We start from the raw sequence: 21054 nt of genomic DNA on the forward strand, positions 1-21054 counted from the left end.
TTCTCCTGCAGCTCCGCCACAAACAGCAATCTGAAAGAACGTCGTCAGACTCCTTTGATCTCCAGTTACTGTTTTGGAAATTGCATCTGTCTCCTTTTTCTTCAGGCCGTTTCTGACATTCTCATTCGAACATAAGAGTTCTCAGCTTTAGTGTTTCCACTTCCCTTCATGTTGTCACCCATTGTGTAGCAACATCAAATACAATTATTTTGCAGACTCTGGAGTTCAATCAATATTTCCTTACTGTGTGGTGCTTGACATAGACACACAACTACAGAAGATCAAGGTGGTGTGGCTAACTGTACTGTTGCCTGTGCACTCTCTGACCAGTCTAATGCAAGCTTCCTACTGATTTAAGCTCTTTGTATTTTATTTGCAGAGGTGGTGAGGCCCTGGAACAGGTTGCCCACAGAGAAGCTGTGGATGCCCCATCCTTGGAGGTGTTCAAGACCAGGTTGGACAAGGCCCTGGGCAACCTGATCTAGTGGGTGGCGTCCCTGCCAATGGCTGGGGGATTGGGACTAGATGATATTTAAGTTCGCTTCCAACTGGAGTTGTTCTATGGTTCTGTGATTCTGTTTTGGCTGTGGTTGGGCTACAAGCACATACACAGTTGCTAGAATGGCTCTGCAGATGACAGCAGTAGGTGAAGGTCTCGGTTGAAGGTAAAGGCTGTTTAGGACACTGTCACATCCACCCTCTCCTTTTCCTGCCTGCTGCTGTCACCACCCTCCATGCCCAGTGGTGCAGAGACAACTGCCCTTGTAAATCAAATGGCCAGAATGATCAGAGTTAAAATGAGTACCCTGAAAAGGGGGAAGAGGATGACAGAAGAGGTGTAGCCTTCTAGGCGGTAGGGTAACAAAAAACATCCTCAAGAAAAATAAAAAATTTAAAAAAAGACACCGAGGTGGGCTTCCACTGTTACCTCAGTCTTTTGCCCATGGCCTACAGCAGCATTCCTCAGCTGGTAATAGCACATCTCACTGGGAAGGCACAGCACGGCTGCCGCAGGGTCTCTGTGCCCAGACCACTGGGATGGCTGGTCCAGTCTAACAGCTCCCTACGAGAGAACAGCTCGTTTTCGGCTGCATCAGTGAGGGATTTTGTTCCCTGAAAGGCAAACACAAAGCTGGTGGGTGGCTGGCACTGGAAAAGAGGGGAGAAAAAAAGCCTCCTGTAGCTTTTGAGCTGGGTCCTCAACACTGGGGGATGAAGACTGCTGAAGGGGAGATGTAAGCTGCTGCTTCTGCTCTGCAGCACCCTACATACGTGACAGTCCTGGGAGGGAAAGGCATGCCTGGTGAGGGTGTGCAGCACTGGTGCATCACCGCCAGCAAGAGGCCTCTAGGGTAGGAGGAAGGCAGCCCCAGAGGCAAGTGGAAAGGTAGTGTAGTGGCTAAGAAACCACCTACAAATGCTGCCAACCAGGCATCTGAAGAACTGTAGGCTTAGTTACAAAGCAAAAGAGAGAACAGGAATACACAATTTTTGCTTGAGTTCCATTACAAAGTAGTTGTGTAATCCTTGTGATGATCAGAGGAACAGGATATGGACTGAAAATCCAGATATATGGAGAGGAATAGTGAATCTTAACATATTGCACCTGAGTAAATTTTGGATGCTCAAAAGACGGTTCTTCCTTGGTTGTCTGCATTTTCCACATTTGAAATAATTATGTAGGAAAATAATATTTTCAATAGCCTCCATTGTTTTGGACTGGTGCCTTCAGTGCATCCTCGTTTTTCTCTCAGTTTCCTGTTAGTTCAGACAAACAGCACTGTCTGCTCATAAGGAACCCTGTGTCAAGTCTGCACATAAATAACAGGCAAGAAAATTGTCATTCATACAGAAAAGTAACTTTAGACTGTAATTTTATTATTTTCTTGTATACTTATCTTCAACTGCAGCTACAATAATTATTGGCTCAGGTTTCTAGAAAGAAACACAAGCAGGACAAGACAATTTCCAGTAAACAGCACAATATTAGAGTAAAACCTTTTTTCCCCCTTTATGAAAAGGAACAGGTCCATCAGGAGGAGCAATGACCAGGACCAATTAAAATCTATTGTTTTCTATTGATGTTTCCATATAGAAATTACTTAAAATTAGTACTATGAATCTTGCCAGTCCTCCCTGAACTGAATTGATAGTGGGTGGTCACACTTTCAATCTCTGCTTACACAGAAGTATTATATAATCTTTGACGAACACTTCCAGACAGATTTTTGTACTTCCACAAACAAATTGAGTAGGTATTTTTCACCTAGGTAGCCAATTTTTTTACATTTTAGCAAGAAACTTTGTTTTGTACATTGCATGTTCTTCTTCTTCACATTTGCTTTATATTCAGAAAATAGTTCTTTGATCAGGTTTTTGATCATTTTAAATACGTTTCCATAGATTCACTTACCGTGTTTGGGCACAAGGAATGGTGTATGTGCTTCTGGGAACTTACCTGACAGAGGCAAAACTTGCTGTTAGTCGGTGTGGCTCTGCTGCTCATGCCAGAGAAGGGAATATGATTTGCCAGTATTACAAACTTGGGTATCCATTATTGTCACAGCTCAGCTTTCTGGGGATTTACATGATGGTAGGTGCTCAGCAGAGCAGAAGGCAGCAGACAAGTAAGGAAGAGACGGGAATGCAGGTGGGTCCATGACTCTCACAATTCCAGTTTGGCAATGCAGACATGGCGCGCTTCTTCTACAACTACGCAGCACAGAGAAGCCAAGAAATACATTTTCCTCTTCTTCCAGTTCCAGCTGTGCATACCTGCTTTGTCCTTTGCACCAACATTAGTGCACTTCAACTGGCAAAGAACTGGATCAATTCACCGGAATGAGCATTAAACTGAACTGGGAAAGAAAAAAGCACATTAACTGATCTAGTGATAAATTATGTTTGTGTGTGTGTGATTTCAACTGCTACTGCTGCAGATCCGTTAGTCTTGCATTTGCCTTGTGTATAAATTTACTAGTGTGTTTAGACCATCTGAAAGCCCACAGATATTGCAGGTTATCCTAAATAGTACCAGTACCACGTTTTACTCTAAATTATCTTAATGATTTTTTTTTCCAAATCATATTCTCAACTTGGGAGATTTTTGTTTCATAATGTCTATGTGACTTCCCATAGCTAATTTCTCTATTTATCTCCACACTTGAAAAATACTTTCTTCTCACCTGAAACTCTCTATATTTTTTATTTCCTTCTTAGACCTTAATCATAATCAAGAATATCTTGATTCTCCTCCCTTTCAAGGTCAAAACAGGTTCACAGTATATCTTAAAACATTTCCATTATTGTTTCCACTGAATGCAGGGAAAATATGTTGACTTCATTAAAAAAAAGAATAAAATTAAACCAGAGTTAATTTTCATAAATTAGATGTACAGATTTCACAGCTCAGAAACAAGGATGTCAAACGTGTCCAGCTTGTACAACCTCCTACACAGAAACCACAAGGTTTCAACGATAAGTCACTGAAACCACAGCATTCAGCTTTTTATCCAAGACTGCCTTTACCGAACGGGTGCTGCTGCTTCAGTGCGATGACTGATCACACAATAGTTTTTCCAAGGTTCGCTTAAGGTGCTGACCTGTGAAAAAAAATGAAACTCATTATGCAAAGCAACTATGCTGTGTAGCTTTTTACATTTCTTGATGTGTGCGTATGAAAGATATATCTGGGGATGCAGGCGCATACATTCATGTTTGTTCTGTCAGGTTATAGATGAAGGCAGAGAGAAAGGCTTCTGAAAAAGTTTAGTGAGAGAAGCTTCTTATTTCAGAGATACTGCATTTAAGTTTTTTCTGTTAAGGACTGTATGAGGCAGTTAGCTCTGAGCATTCCCTAACCTCCTGTAAATAAATCTGCTATTTCACTGTTTAAGTATGAAGCCATAACAAGGTGCATTATATTCACAGAATAATTCATATAAGAGAAACAGGACAGTTAGCATTCTAGACTATATACAGATAATAATTCTATTCTACTCTAGTAATTCTATTCTATATAATTCTAGATTGGTATAGTTGCAACCACATCGGAGACTTTATTGGTGTAACTGCCAACGGGAAAAAAAATCTAAAAAAAAAAATCAGCAAACCAACAATACCTGCCTGAGTGAGAAAATTACACCTGCAATTTTTAAATACAGAACAGTCTGCAGAGTTTAAGATTTCCTAAATCCTCTTCCTTGAAATGATTTTGTCAGAAACCATACTTCAGCCACAACTAAAGGACTTAATTCTGTTTGCACTGGCACTGAAGTGCTGTTCCTGGAATGCTGTTGCTCAGTGATACTTGCTGGCCCCCTCAGCTTTGTGTGCTAAGGAGGCACTTGTTGCGTAGGCGATCCATGGTTTTGATCAGCAACAGAGCCAGTAGAAGAGGAGTTTCTGACTTCTAGCAACTCACTGCTGCTTGTAAATCTGCCAGTTGTGCTAAGGAGAAAGTAGAATTGATAGTGAAATGATTTTGGTTAAAACAAAGCAAAACAAACTCTCAAGCTGTTTCCAAGAGGGATTTTTAACCTGGATCATTTCATTGATCCAAGCAGCTTTAACAGATGCTCCTGACAGTGCGATATACTGTGACGAAGAGCCACAACAGTGGTGGTGACCTGGAGTAGCAAGTTATTTAAATGGCTTTGCTGCTGAAGAAAGCACTTGCATTGCTAGATCCGGAGATTTGCAGATGTGGCTCTGGTCTCAGCCTTCTCTTTGGCACATGACAATGAAGTGTCTTTTCTGCTGCAGGAGCTGAAGTGTAAACGGCATCTGATGCCTGATCCAGTGGCTCACAGCACTCATCGCAGTGGTGTACATAGAAGCTGGCCTGCAACTGGTACGTGGAGTCACTTCAAGGGAAGGTAGACCACATCCTCCAGTGCATTCTCACGCTGCTGCTCTGCCCTCACCATATCTTGCTGTACTACAGAAGTGCCCTAGCGTGGTATGACATGACAGTTCCTGGGCCTGGGAAACAAAAACCGTGGCAGGAGAACAATGTTAATGAGTTTACAGAACTTTAAACCAGCATTGTCATTAAATAATTCTACCAATAACTGTGTATGCAGGTAAACATTTGTACATATATGATGAGTGGTTCAATCAGAAGACTGCAATATTTTGGTAATACATGAGAACCAGAAAGTGAAACTAGTTAGAAATAAAAGCAGTACTCAGTCATCTGCTTCTACCAAGACATGCCCGAAGGTAAAGCATAATAAAAAGTGAAAAGCTGCATTTGATTTTAAAGATAACTTAATGTAGAATGTATATGTAAGGAAGCTAAAATTCAGTGCAGATTTGCTGGAGAGGAGAGAGAAGAGGCTGTAGTCCCTCACCATCTGTGCTCCACCATATGCTCCAGACCATGTAACAGGGGAACAGTTGCACTGATGCAGAGATCCCACACCAGCACAGCAGCCTCACTAAACCTGGAAAGTGACTTCCAAAATAATCCATATCAAGCTTTTAATTTTGATAGTGAAACACAGGCTGTAATGTCATGCTGATCACTATGCAAAGCATGTCAGGCTATAGGAATGTCCAAAAGCCAGCGGAGTAGTTGCACAACTCACACGGTGACAGAGACTGCAGCACAATCTGCACCAGACTTGCCCATCTTGATCCTGTAATGGTTTGGTTTTAACTTGTTTGATAGCGTTGATACTGTAATATCAAAGCAACTCTCTTCTAACTTTTGTTCCCTCTCTTCCTTAGGATTAATGAATGAACAAAGGCACCATTTTATATTGTGTTGTTCTGCTTCCTCCATTCACTGTCTAGCATCTGCATGTATCTCTTTTGATTTTTCTTTCTGAACATTTTGAATGAACACGACCTTTACTTCTGAGTTTCAGTAGTACCACATCACTGCTTTTCACCCTGCAGACCATGCTGTCTCTTACTGGAGTTGTCAGGAAATGCGTTACATATAGAGAACAGTTCTGTGGTAGAAAGATTGCGTGCTGCTTGACCATGTTTCCTGAGGAGACCTAGACATCCACAATGCAATGCCACCAAGCAGCAGAGCTGCAGGAGGATCCAAAGTTGCAATACCGAAGAGGAACATTGACTTCTCTCTTTTTTTGCCACCACTTCTACTTACACCTGTGTCTTTAAGCCAGAGATCTACCTTCTGCCCTCAAATTGCTAAAGAAACTGTAGAATCTTGACTTCCTGTGAATTGTTGCCTTGTCTTCTGAAACTGGCTGTCCTTTAGTAACGGACAAAGATTCTTAGTAGTACTGTAAATAAAATGAAATTGCCCTATAAAAGCTGGAACACAGCAGAAGCACAGAAAAAAGCTTTAATCTCTTATCATTACAAAGATTGAAGTGATAATGCCCCAGGCAGGAGTTTTTAGCTGAGATGTGAAAGGGACTATATGACGTGGATGCCTGCACTGGCAGAAGCCTAGACTCAGTGACCCAGCAAGGCTCCTTCCATCCTACATGCGGAGAAAGGTGTGACCCAGCAGGTAGAAGGCTGCTCCAACATTAAAAGGAAGGCTTGCAAGTGTGTGACCACCAAAGGACACTTCTTCTGAGTATCTCATTCTGTGCATAGCTGGTCCAGGCTTGTCTCAGGCTTTGGATGTCAACAGGGTGTCTTCTTGATATAGCTTGTCATTGTTAGTTGATAAGGCTGCAAATACATCAAGAAGATCATGTGCATAACAATCATCATTGGGCTGACCTAGGAGGAGGATGCACCTGGTATTTAACATACATTTACTGTTAACATTAAATTGTTCTGATTTATAGTCAGTTACCCACTTTTGCTGAACAAGGGAGAACTAAGACAATAATGCCTTGTACAAAGAAAACAAGGCAGTATAGGAACATTTGCAAACAGCTCTGCGTTTTTCTTGCATCTTCACTAGCTGAAGCTGTTTCCAAAGCCTAGATAAAACCCTAAGCAGGGCTGTACTATATTCAGAAAGATTTTGCCTGTTCTTGAAAGCTGGTTCTACTTTCCATCCACCAAGTCTCTTTCATTCTTACATTGCCTCTTTTCTGTTACGTGGCATTGTATCTCAGCCTTAACTGCAATCGAGAACCGCAGATTATAATGTTGATGTTGGTGATGTTTGCAACCAGAAGTGTAAAATAATGATTTTTAAATCTGGAAATAGCTAGAGGCTGAACGCAGGCATGCCCACAGTACCTAGGTACCAGCTCACAGCTCCCACCACAAACTGCTGATAGGGGGCTTCCTTGATGCTCACAGAAGTTCTCTGCAGACAGCAGAAATCCATCCAGTGATTTCTCTGTACTATATAGCAGGTTATATTTTTTTTTTTCTCAATGGCCTTTAGCTTTGAAAAATGAATGGGACAGATATACTTTTTTGACTTCAGGATTGCAAACTAGTTGTGCTCCAGTTGTCCATCTTCTTATATTAGTTCAAAGACACTAGTGCTGGGGCTAGTAGAGTCTCTTATTAAGTCCCCGTGTGGAAGACATTCCATTCATTTGGGGAATTTCTTGCTCCTGAGTTAGATCCGGTTGGGCAAGTATAGCAATGGAAGTTTTACTGTATTTCTCATCACAAACAAGAGAATAAGAGTGATTCTGTTCTTTTAGTGTTCATAAGCACAGAAGAGATAGAATACAATACAAATACTTTAATTTGACTTGTCAACGATGAACTCTATGATTTTACTTGCGAGTGCTTGTTGTACTCCTTTCCTTGCTTTCCAGCAACTGGAAATTGTCTTGAACACTCAGCTCAATGTGATCACCCTTCCATGATATAAGAAGACTCTTCCATAATAAAAGCTCTTGCTTGGCATTCCTTTCACGTTCAACACATTCTTTCAGGACAGAAATTCACAATCTCCTGTAACAGCTGTTCTGTTTATTCCTCTAATTCCTTCACCTACTGCATGGGACCTTTTATGAGGCAGTGTTAACCCCACCTCAATATGGATTAGAAATTGCTTATAACGTAACCGTGGAGAAGCATTATGGAAAATCTCAGTGGTTTTATAGTGCTATATGTAGTATGTTAAATTTTTCAGTGTCTATGCACCACATTGAGTCTTGTAATTGTTTTAATTTTTATAGTAAATAAAAATTGGAGTTAGTAATTAATTTTTTCCCTGCTTTTGGTGGTTTGATTTCCTCTTTTCTAAGCAAGGCTAAGACAGAAGAATTATAGAAAAGCTAAAAATAAGAAAATAAGATTTAGAGATGGCAGAATGGACTTGCAGAGCTGTCAGAAATATTTTGAAAAAACAGTTTTCCTTAACCTGATAGAGAGGTCCAAGTCTCTCATTTTCCAGCATAACACTCTCCCCTTGCTTTCCTACATTCCTCCCATGTTGCAGGCAGCACCTACATGAAATACCACATACATAAGTTACAAAAATTCTTTGAAAGCAGCCCTGTGAGTTACAGGCTTCTTTTTTGGCTGAGCCATAGCAATGACTAAGCTATGGGAAAAGCCTCCATTCAGCTACACTGTAAAGGAAAATGTGGGTGGGGGAACCGGGCTTTCATTCAGCACTTGAGTGTGGAGTGGCAATGTCGCAAAGAGGAAAGAGGAAGACAGCCTTGTGGGCCAGGGATGGGAGATTTCCACTCTGCAGCCATCCCTCCGGGGCCAGGCAGCGATGGTGTGAGAGAGTGTCATTATTTGACTCAGCATGTTCCTAAGCCACAAAAGAGAAGTGACGTATACAAAAAGAATGTTGCTTGCTTTTATCTGATAAGAGGGATATCAAGGAGTTTTCTCCACTGCCTAGACATCAAGGAAGTTCTTTGTCCTTATGTTTCACTTTCTCTGTCAGGGTGCCTTTCTTCAAGCAATTATTGTGCCTTTACAGCCTCTAACACAAAACAGAAGACTATATGGTTTTAGGGAAATGATGTGCCAGCACCTGCTACCACATTACCAAATAGCTGTTGTTTAGCTTCCCATTCTAATGGCTCCGCCAACTTTATAACTGATTTACTACATAATGGATTTAATTGAGCATTATTTCAGATAGAGCCATCTCACCAGTATGCCTCCAACAAACCCATGGATTATCCTGCTGGACCAGTATACGAATGAGGTCTGCCGTATTTATGTGATGCTTCTGGGTAGAAAGTGATAATGCTTCACGTACTACCTGCTGCACGAACAGCCTCTGGTGTTGTGGTACAGACATTCCTTCGCACAGAAGGTTTCGTTGTAAAATATGCAGCCATCTTCACCTCCATCTACCTTTCACATAAAAAAAAAAAATCTCTAATACCATAAAGTGCCTTTTACCTTGCAGTACCATACAAAAACAGCACGCACAACCTGCCAGCCATCAGCATGGTTCTCCCTTAGTTTGCCAACCATTAAGTAAACCTAAATGTGAAGGGATAGCCACTGCCCAACAACACAGCTTTGCTAAAAGGAGAACCTTGAAGTGACACAATCTCCTCAAAACAAAGAGAGAATTTTATAACAGTTCTCATCACACTTGAGCTTGGTTCAGCATATTTAAATCTGTTTTTGTCTACCATTACAAACTCTGTCTTTCCTAAAGCAACAGTATCTCAGGACCACCCAGGCTAGAAAAATGCTAAGCTTCACAATTATCTCATTATTTTTGTTATTCATATTGTATCTCCAGAAACAGCAGTATTGTAAGACCTAATCAGTGCATTAGATCCCTAATTATTACAGTTCTGGGAAAACACAGAAGATGAAAACTAAAATGGCTGTTAGCTACACAGGTATGATTCTATTATAGAGCTGTAGGATCTTGTTAAACATGACTGTAAAGGTCAGGGCCAGTATCTGGAAATGACTCCCAGAGATACAGCAATATCCAGAGTGCAGCTGTGCATTATTCTTTTCCAGCAAAACACCAAGGACCAACAAAAACACAACACTAGTCCATTGTAGGAGAAACATTTCTAGCTGGCATGATAAAATATTATAGCTACTGCACAACGAGATGTTGGGACCTCATCCAGAATACCGTTCCAGTGAAGAAAGATGAACTGGAGGTGTGCAGGGCAGAACTGATGGGATGACTGGGGAAAGGTACACTAACTGACCTTGTTTTGTCTAGCTCAGGGTCAAAGAGAGTATGACTGCTCTCTCTAAGCTGAGCAAATGAGGAAGTATTGAGTGGGGGAGAAAATGACTTAGGTTGAAGGACAACATCAGCGTAAGAACAGAAGAGACCAAACTAACAGTCAATGCATTTAGGCTGGAAACATGAAAGCTCCTGAGCTAAATACAGAGAAATTACACACCAGCCACAGACGTAAACACAACTGTTAAATAATTATGATGTATTGTCATGGCAGGGGACAGGAACTGATGCCCTCAATGTTGTCCCTTCAGGTCCTGCATTTCCGAAAATATAAGGAGAGCGCTCACCAAAATTTGTGAGTGGTCCTGAAGATGCCTAGTCAATGCAGACTCTCTGCAGCAGCATCTCTGCATGAGTAATTGACAACCATCTAATGAGGATATGGCTAACAGAGGCGATCCCTCATCCAAATGCAAAGCTTCCCACCTATCAGTCACATACAGCTGCATAAAATAAAAGTACCCAGGGCTAACAATATCACCTACAGCAGCTGAGTTCAAAGGAACTCCTCAAAAGAATTCAAAGTTGAACTCCTGACAACAAAAAGCAGCAGCAGGCATTACCACCAGCCTGCTCCTTTACCATTAACACTTCTAATGGCATAGTCAAAAACTGGACTGAGAATACACTGCATATTGATAACCTACAAATGAAGATGAAGGTTCAGTTATGGTAAAGAGGAGCAGCCTTCAATACCACCTTCATGTAAAAACACTACTATCAGAAGTAATCTCTCCATCCCCTCAGCAGCTTTACAGAGATGTTGAACAACAGATTAAAAAACAAAAAAACACCTTACCCTATAATGCTTCACATGAGTAAGATGGGGAAAAGGGAAATAAATTCATGGTTTATCAAACAAAATGTCTTTACTGCTGCTGATTTCCATTAATGAACCTTAGCTATAAATTAACACAACTTTGGAATAAAGCCTGAGACACCGCCCATTTCACAGTCCAGCTGGGCTCCTTATCTAAAATGATTTCAAAGGACATCCCTCAAAAGGGACATGCAAAAAATGATTGCACTACCTTTTCTTCAAGAAATTAAATTTTAGACTGTGATAGAAGAAAATTTTTCTTCTTTCTTGTTTCTGTTCTCATTCTTCAGGATTTCTGTTCTATCAGGTGTGATTAGCTACCCCTTTCACTAGGAGAGATTTTGTGCATGCATACTTGAGAGCATGAGTGCATTTGTGTAGACACATATACACCTATAAGAACTACTTCTTGAAGCTATCCAGTTTCTTGGATATCGTGGAATCTCTGGACTTAAAGAGCCCAAGATTTAGGACACTTAAGCACCTTTTTTTCACCTTAGTGAAGGTGTCCAGGTGACTCTATTTGCCTTCTACTAGTTTTATATACAAACCTTTCCGTGGTCATACCACAGTGTTTACAACCATTTATTAGTGATAATATGTAACAGCCACTTAAAGTCACTTTTCCTCCTTGTGATGAAATATTAGGAACACTGGTTTTGAAACCATCTGATTCCTAGAGGCAGCAGAACTGTAAGTCCCTATTGGGGGATCACAGATGGATGTGATCAACAAAATAACAGCTATGTCTCCACCAACTAGCAAAAAGGAAACACAAACTTTCCTAGGTGTCGTGGGGTTTTGGAGAATGCACATTCCAAATTACAGTCTGATTGTAAACCCGCTCTACCAAGTAACCCGTAAGAAGAATGATTTCGAATGGGGCCCTGAGCAACGACAAGCTTTTGAACAAATTAAGCAGGAAATAGTTCATGCAGTAGCCCTTGGGCCAGTCCGAACGGGACCAGATGTAAAGAATGTGCTCTACACCGCAGCCGGGGAGAATGGCCCCACCTGGAGCCTCTGGCAGAAAGAACCTGGGGAAACTCGAGGTCGACCCCTAGGGTTTTGGAGTCGGGGATACAGAGGATCTGAGGCCCGCTACACTCCAACCGAAAAGGAGATATTGGCGGCATATGAAGGAGTTCGATCTGCTTCGGAAGTGGTCGGTACTGAAGCACAGCTCCTCCTGGCACCCCGACTGCCAGTACTGGGCTGGATGTTCAAAGGAAGGGTCCCCTCTACACATCATGCAACTGATGCTACATGGAGCAAGTGGGTTGCACTGATTACTCAGCGGGCTCGAATAGGAAACCCCAGTCGTCCGGGAATCTTGGAAGTGATTATGGATTGGCCAGAAGGCAAATACTTTGGGATGTCATCAGAGGAGGAGGTGGTCCGTGCTGAGGAAGCTCCACTGTACAACAAGCTACCAGAAAATGAGAAGAGATATGCCCTGTTCACTGACGGGTCCTGTCGCATTGTGGGAAAGCATCGGAGGTGGAAAGCTGCTGTATGGAGTCCTACACGACGAGTTGCAGAAGCTGCTGAGGGAGAAGGTGAATCGAGTCAATTTGCAGAAGTGAAAGCCATCCAGCTGGCTTTAGATATTGCTGAACGAGAAAAGTGGCCGGTTCTCTACCTATACACTGATTCATGGATGGTAGCAAATGCCCTTTGGGGGTGGTTACAGCAATGGAAACAGAACAACTGGCAGCGCAGGGGCAAACCCATTTGGGCTGCTGCATTATGGCAAGATATTGCTGCCCGGGTAGAGAACCTGGTTGTAAAGGTACGCCATGTAGATGCCCATGTGCCTAAGAATCGGGCTACTGAAGAACATCAAAACAACCAGCAGGTGGATCAGGCTGCCAAGATTGAACTGGCTCAGGTGGACCTGGACTGGCAATATAAGGGTGAACTATTTGTAGCCCGATGGGCCCATGAAACCTCGGGCCATCAAGGCAGAGATGCAACATACAGATGGGCTCGTGATCGAGGGGTGGACCTGACCATGGACACTATAGCACAGGTTATTCATGATTGTGAAACATGTGCTGCAATCAAGCAAGCCAAACGGTCAAAGCCTCTTTGGTACGGGGGACGATGGCTGAAATATAAATACGGAGAGGCCTGGCAGATTGATTACATCACACTCCCTCAAACCCGCAATGGTAAGCGCCACGTACTTACAATGGTGGAAGCAACCACTGGGTGGCTGGAAACATATCCTGTGCCCCATGCCACTGCCCGGAACACTATCCTGGGCCTTGAAAAGCAAGTGCTATGGCGACATGGCACCCCAGAAAGAATTGAGTCAGACAATGGGACTCATTTCCGAAACAACCTTATAGATACTTGGGCCAAAGAACATGGTATTGAGTGGGTGTATCACATCCCCTATCACGCACCAGCCTCCGGTAAAGTTGAGCGATACAATGGACTGTTAAAGACTACACTGAAAGCAATGGGTGCGGGGACATTCAGAAATTGGGACACACATTTGGCAAAGGCCACCTGGTTAGTCAATACTAGGGGATCTGCCAATCGAGCTGGACCTGCCCAATCAAACCTGCTACGTACAGTAGAAGGGGATAAAGTTCCTGTAGTGCATGTAAGAAATATGCTAGGTAAAACAGTCTGGGCTACTCCTGCCTCAGGAAAAGGCAAACCCATTCGTGGGATTGCTTTTGCTCAAGGACCTGGATGCACTTGGTGGGTAATGCAAAAGAATGGGGAGGTCCGGTGTGTACCTCAGGGGGATTTAATACTGGGTGAGAATAGCCCATGAGTTGAGATGTATTATGTTAATTATTATATAATACTGTGTGTCATCACTACCATAGATGAAAATAGTGATTAACTAGAATGTATTGGAAAGAATGTAACCTGAGCATGACATAAATGGTATGGAATAAGGGGTGGATATATGTCCTGGTTTCAGTTAGGACAGTTATTTTTCCTCCTAGTAGCTGGTAGGGTGCTATGTTTTGGATTAGGATGAGAAGAGTGCTGATAACATGCTGATGTTTTAATTGCTGCAGAGCACTGCTTATACTAAGCCAAGGACTTTTCAGCTCCTCGCTCTGTCCTGCCAGCGGGCAGGCTGGGGGTGCAGCAAAAGCTGGGAGGGGACAAACCCAGGACAGCTGACCCAAACTGGCCAAAGGGGTATTCCATACCATCTGACGTCATGCTAAACAATATATAGGGGTGGCTAGCCGGGCTGGGGGGGCCGGCTGCTCGGGGTTGGGCTGGGCATCGGTCAGCGGGTGGTGAGCAATTGCATTGTGCATCACTTGTTTGTACATATTATTATTATTATCATTATTATTTTCTATCTTAATAAACTGCCTTTATCTCAACCCACAGGCTTCACTTTCCCGTTTCTCTCCCCCATCCCAGAGAGGGAGGGGGGAGGGTGAGCGAACGGCTGTGTGGTGTTTAGCTGCCAGCCGGGTTAAACCACAACACCCTCACAGAGTCCTTCTGAGAGCAGTGCAGCTCAGAAAGAGTGACAAAAATTGGGCTTGGGCTGGAGGAAACTGATCTAATAAAATAAAATAAAAATAAATAAATAAGATTACACTTGAGAAGAATACCTTCAAATACCTTGAACTTTCATGGAACTCATTGAGAAAGGAGGCATCTGTGTAAGTCCCCCTAAGAGAGCATTCCTTACCAGCATTTGTTGGAAAAAAAATCCTGTCATTAATGCATCATCTTTCAAGTAATAATCCCAAAACTATTTCCTCAAAAGCAGCCTATGTACTTAATTAGAATAGGAATTAATTTTGTAGGAAATCATAGCAGTATGCCTTATTTCTTAGATCATTCTGATGGTTTTATTCTGGCTTTAACTTTTTTGAAGTATATATATGTTTAGTGGATTTCACACCAAACAAATGCACTTCTACATTCTCAAGAGAGTTCACTGGTCTCACTATCACACTTCCATTGAAAGGGTTACATAAAGTTGCAAAATTAACCTCAAGCCTAACTGTGGCAAACCTAACTGAACATTTAGCTGCCATAACCACTGGTCTACCACAAAATGGTAACATCCCGAGGGACTCGCCAGGATTTAGCCCCTGATCCTCCAGCATCATTCTCATCTGGGGAATGGGCACGGTATGGGGATTTACCTCTCCCATGGCAATGCATCTCCCTGAGCTCAGACTTTTGCAAATGGTTTTTACACCCCAATGGACATACTCTCTAAAATGCTATTAAAATATCTGGAATTAGTTTGAAGTAAATATAAAGCACACTTCAGCTCACTTAAATGCTAAAGTGAGCTTTTACTCACAGCTGTCGCAGAAACCAAGCACGAATGTAAAAGTGGCAGTTCACAGACATCAGGAGAACAAGCTACACATCCTTTGGAGCTATAAAGTAGGAAAAATACATTAAAATTGTTAAAAGAAGTCCTGCCATATTTCATCAGCATGAAATAGAGCTTCAATTGGATTGGAGAGGTTCATTGCTGCAAGAAGCAGGAAAAAAATGCAGAATCTTTGTTTACCTGGGTCTGTGGTTTCTAAGTACCTACTTTTTACTACGTTCATTTCTTGACTCAAAGCGAAAATGGGAATTCACCCTTTTGTCTTTTTTTCCTGTCCAATGTGCAGATGGGGCACATTTTCATTCACTCCATCAATCCCTGCCCCCTACGCACAAGCTCACATACATACACCTAGCCAGTGGAAAAGAAAAAAGGTTACTCATTAATCCATTCTACAAAGCTTTCCAAACTGAAATGGGTGGGTTTTACATCTCCAGCAAGGAGCAATATATAGGTAGACATGCAGCATACCTGAGCATAGCTCAAGCTCAAGCATCTTGGATAGCACAACTTTGCTCCTAACACATTTTAAAACAAAACTCATCAGCATGGAGAGGATGATTATTTTCTGTATGCTCTTCTTCTGTTGCGGTATGGTTCTGACTGCAACTCCACAAAAAGCAATGAAATACAAACAGCTTGTAAAGACAATTGATTCGTTAGAAGAGGTAGTGAAAGATAAGGTAAGCAAAGTATTTGATTTGTCCTAATGAAATTATTTTCAAGCATTAGATATTGCTTAGAATGTAACTTTTGAGGGATATTACTGCCATGTTAAACTTTTCTAACTTAGATTTGTTTTTATTGTAGGATGTTGAATTGCTGCATACACCAGAAAACCCTGTGGTGAGACTGCTTTAACATTTCCTTTTAATTATATTAAATTTATTTTGTATTGATTAATTCCACTGACAAATGGCAGATGTCTTCTTTTTTGTATCTCTGACCTAGGAATCTCAATGCAAGCTAGTTTGAAAATGCTTTGAGAAAAGTTTCTTATTCCTGGGTTTTTAATGGCAGCAGTGTTCATATTATGCAATCTTAATTAGTAGGTTGCTACTCTGTGTATTCTAGCACACCCACAGATTCCACTTTGTACATATTCCTTTCATTCAATGCTAAGACTAAGGGATTCATACAAGACCTACATGACTAGCACTGCTCTTGGGGACGCATTTCTTGTGAGAGGAAGCGCCTCCAGCTACTATGAGCTCCAACCACACTGGTATTATTGCTGCATGGAGCCTAAAGGGAGCCCCCTTTCCCTCCCACCGTAAGACCGTATTACATAGTGCTTCCTTGCATGTAGCCCCACTGGCTGCTGTGAGACTGCTTGTGGGCAAGGGTTGTGCTATCATGTAGAACACGAGAAAAAAGTGCATTCTGCAAGTATTCTCTTTACATTACGACTAGTTAAAAGAACAACAGGTCTCCAGGTCTCCATAGATCCCTTTTTGTACACATAATTTACTTAGGCATTTTTTAATGGTGATATTTGGTGTAACCCAAGGTTAGGAACTTCTTGGTAAGTTAGAGTCATAGAAAGTGTGTTTATGCCTAACAGTGGCAGGATACGGGATTTACAGCAACATTACATACTAAAACCAGTAACATGTTAGCCTAGATACTAAATGCATTCTGCTTTCTTTTGGTAATCCTGAACATGCAACAAAGGTCCAAAACTAGCCACAGCTGATATAATGTAATACTTCTCCTGTCTGTTATCTGCTGTCTTAAATTTACCCATAATGTTTGGTTTGGGGCACTGACAACTATTTCAGAAAGCAATTTTGATTGACATATAAAAGTATTCACTATGTGTAGTTATTACAAAAATAACTTGCAGAGTATAAAGCTATTTATGCAGGGCTTTAAACTTTCTTGCAAAGTACTAACAAGAAGAAAGGAAAAAAAACTCACCTCATTTCACACAGGTTTCATTAGCCTCCTCCTAGGGTTTACAGTTGGGCGCGTTTTTTACTTGCCAAAAACATAGAGAAGGATGACCAAAAAGATTGCTAGAAACAACTCATTGCTAGAAAAAACTGCAATGCAAAAATGTAATGCACCTTAGCTAATTGCTGGTTTTTTTTCATTAACACTCTTCCTAACTTGTAGCGTCAAAATGAAAAGAATCAGATGATTAGCTGTCATTTTACTGCAGAGTTTGCTACTACCTCCGAAACAAGCAAATAGAGCCAGTGACTAATCGCTTCATCAGTGTTTTTTTTTTTTTGTTTTTTTTTTTTTCTCTGTCTCAAAAAACATGGTCACCTCAGGAAGGAAGACAACAGTTCATTTGTAGCTTAGGGCTTTACAGGCTGCCTCTGGGAGGTCCTGAGTACCTCCATCATAAAATATAGGAGATAACGAATTCAGGTATTTTGAAGGTACTTAGTGTGAGAGAGGTTTGATCTCTGATGGAAAGCTAACAGTAGTAATTAACAGCAATCATATTAATAAGGTTTTCATCCTGCGGGGTACAATTTGCCTTTACTGAGTTGTCCAAATGGTTATGTATGAATTGGAGCATGCCAAAGGTGCACTCATAACTAGGTAACGGTACAATTACACCTGAATATACAAAACTGGATTTAACAAAAAGTCTTTCATGTAACTGCATTTCAAATATCAAAATATTATTTACATGACAACCTGCTTATGCCAGATTTGAATTTAGCCTTAAATATGCAGAATGAAGACTACCTTTTATAACATCCAAAATTTAGTGGTTTATCACTATTGGTTTTGACTTCCTTGAGCTGCCTGTGTGTGGACTGTTAGCCCCACTTCAAACCCACACCATTTCCCTGTACACTCAAGTGTGAAATTATTAAAAAAATACATTAGGAGGTGAGAATAAAACAATAGGGGACATCAACTCAGGAGAAAACATGCTGAGGTTGAGAAAGCAGTCTTGAGACTGAACTGGTTCAAGATAGGAGGGAGAATACAATATGCTGCTGGTGACAGCTCTTGCAGCTGAAGCCAATGGCACAACGCTCATTTACATCACATCAGCACCTAACCCCGCTGGTTGCTAGTTCAGGAAGTACAGGCTTTTCAGGGTAATCTGCACAATTACGAGTCTCGCGCAGAGCATTTCTGCAAATTCTCCCTGACAGCTATTTTGCATGTTTACCTAGTGCCCCTCAGACATCACCAGCAGCCCACATTTTGAATGCCTCTTCATCAAAGTGCTTAATCCATTGCAAGACAAACAAAATGCAATCCTTGTGGCCCTCTGACTGTCGGCCTGCCTACAGTTAACTGTTAACTCAGCAAAAGAGAAAAAAAAGCAGCATATATGAGAAATGCTGGTTTCTCAGCTCATCACGGATGAGGCACTAAATGTTTTCAGTTTCAGCTGGAAAATCGATCTCTTTTAAAAAGAGTGTTTTTTTTTTTCCAGTAAGCAAGTCTGGTTACGGTAAGAAACCTGAAAAAAACATAAATGTGTGGTTTTTAATAAAAATAAAATCCATCTAACCAATATAAGATGTTGCTATTAACATTTGCTATAGGCAACATAAACGGAGATCACCTTGCCCTTGCAAAAGCATAGAACTGCTGTGGCATCTAATAAACCAGATGAGATTCAGCTTTGGTAGCAGTTAGCATGCAAAACAAAGATGATGTCTTTGTAGCCTTTCTAACATGCATAATCAGCATTTCTAAGTGTTTCTTTCTTTGGAAAATGGAAAACATGTTAGAAATTGGCTTCAGTAAACACTGCTTTTCTTTCCCTATTGACAATAGGTTGGTTTTGGTGGTATTTTCCACAGTTGTGTGCCCAGCGAGGAAAACAGCCACTGCACAGGAAAGGAAATTCTGGAAAGCTTGTAGTCTGTTAGCAAAATAAAAATTAATACACAACTGCACAATGAAAGGAAAAAGCAGTTGGCCTAATTCTAGATAATTAGCAGCAACAAAAGAATGACACCACCACCATACAGCATACCTAGTGATGGCTTCTTTTTCAAGTTAGACACGGAAGATGCTCACTGGCCTTGACTCAGGTTTAACATGCCTCTGAATTTCCTGCAATTTGGCAAGACAATTCAAGCTAGGAGCCTGGCTCCTCATCCTATCTCTCCTCCTCACTCTCTCTTTTCTCTTTAGTAAAATTACTAACTACCTTCAGTGCCTCCATGTCCCATGCTATCAAGGGAGAATATTTAAGCAGCATTTTAAATCACGCAGTTCTATGTCAGTTCTAATTAGTAAGTAGGTAACACGAGAAATGGCACAAAAATAGGAAAAAGTAAGTATATTCTCAGGTGTACTACTGAGGAACAGCCCTGAGAGAGATTAGGAATATTTTTAAAAGAAAATATTCATGCCTGTGCTTGTGAAAATCTGCTGCATATAATGGGATCTACTCTTTAGCAACATTTTCTTTTAATTAACGTAATGATCAAAATCCAAAGAGAGATTTTAGGCATTTATATGATGAGGAAATACTTAAGCAATTATCAAAGAACAGGCAGATCAAAGGCTAATGATCTCTTATATTTCTAAAAGTAACTTAAAACAATTAAAGGACCGTTGAATCTTCTCAATGAATACCTTGCGTAATTAAATTTGAGCATAAATCACAACCCAGAACACGTGGAAAAAATGCTGCAACATTCATTTTAAAATTATTCCTTGTGTTCTTGCCCATAGGACGAATGCCTGTTCACAGCTGTGACGTGCTTCCAGAACGGCATACTGAAATTACAGCCTAAGAACAGCCAAGTAAATGCTAAATTCATCAAAACAGTTAACATCTTGAAAAGACCCATTCTCAAAGACTCTGGAAAGGTAGGATTTCCTGACAATGCTCATAATCACGACCCTTTCTCCTTACTTTCCGTAACAAATACCACCTACCACAGTGAAATTGTAGAAGCCAAGCTAGTTAGAAAAACAGATCAGTCTTTTATTACTTTGGAAATTAAAAATATCCATTTTTCTGCACTTCCAAGAGACACATTCACTCTGTTCCTATCAGTCAGTTGTGTCTACGCACTTTAATAATGGCAACCTCGTGATATGCGGGACAAAAAGATTGCGATTACTGCAAAAAATGTGAATGAAAGGTGTAGTTATTATTTTCTTTTCCTTTATGAAATAGCCTGTCTCTTCTCTCTTCCATTTGTAAAAGGCTTTGATTACAAAGATTACTGCTTGATCAGTACGAGATCTTTACATATTATTTATGACTATGATGAGCTCTTTAGAAGTGGCATGAATTTCTTTATATTTCAGCAGTGTGAATCTACATGTGAATCTTATGAGAAAAAATCCCCCAAAGAGTTTTTGAAGAGCTTCTCAAAGTTGATGAAAAAGGTAATCAGAGTTGACTCCTTCTGTCTGTTTTTTGATGTTTTGTAAACAAGAACCGATAGCTGTATTTTCCATTATTACTAACGTTGTGTTGTTTTCACAGTTTTTCAAGGAGTAATACTGGACACATGAGACCTGAAGGCTACCGAAAATCTACTATTTAAAGCAGACACTATACTATTTAAGACAACGTGAAAAACGTAAATATTTTCCATTGCTACTGTGCTGTGCTGTGTGTGTGTGGTAAGTGAAAGCTTCTCCCCGATATTAAAGAGGCTTATTTGGATGGCTATTTGTAAGACAGATGGCATTCTAAAAGTGATCCTAGCCTCACCTTACAATGAAAATTACATTGTAATTTCACAAAAATAGGTTCACATAGGGGACTTAACTATAACCTTATGCTGAACTAGAAATACATGAGATGGCTGCTATTCTATTTTTGCATTCATCTCAAAT

The 21054-nt window shown here is 40.9% G+C and overlaps 1 protein-coding gene and 1 long non-coding RNA gene across 4 annotated transcripts; one reads left to right on the forward strand and one right to left on the reverse strand.

Moving 5' to 3' along the window:
• Positions 1–1023: 1023 nt before the first annotated feature.
• On the reverse strand, positions 1024–18239 carry LOC118165481. 3 transcript variants are annotated; one of them, XR_004750065.1, is made up of 5 exons: positions 17185–18239; positions 15736–15873; positions 15472–15615; positions 2459–4983; positions 1024–1113 (listed from the first exon to the last, which is right to left on the reverse strand). It is a non-coding gene; the product is annotated as an uncharacterized LOC118165481 (long non-coding RNA). The 3 variants fall into 3 exon arrangements; XR_004750066.1 differs by lacking the exon at positions 1024–1113 and having other exon boundaries at positions 2009–4449; positions 4540–4983; XR_004750064.1 differs by lacking the exon at positions 1024–1113 and having other exon boundaries at positions 2009–4983.
• On the forward strand, positions 15793–20807 carry IL21 (interleukin 21). The gene is made up of 5 exons (XM_035323497.1): positions 15793–15947; positions 16075–16110; positions 19933–20070; positions 20518–20598; positions 20699–20807. The coding sequence occupies exons 1-5, from the start codon at positions 15813–15815 to the stop codon at positions 20711–20713; spliced, it is 405 nt and encodes a 134-aa protein (XP_035179388.1). The 5' UTR covers positions 15793–15812; the 3' UTR covers positions 20714–20807.
• The last annotated feature ends 247 nt before the right edge of the window (positions 20808–21054 follow it).

Source organism: Oxyura jamaicensis, chromosome 4, assembly GCF_011077185.1.
Source record: "Oxyura jamaicensis isolate SHBP4307 breed ruddy duck chromosome 4, BPBGC_Ojam_1.0, whole genome shotgun sequence".
Taxonomy (NCBI): Eukaryota; Metazoa; Chordata; class Aves; order Anseriformes; family Anatidae; genus Oxyura; species Oxyura jamaicensis.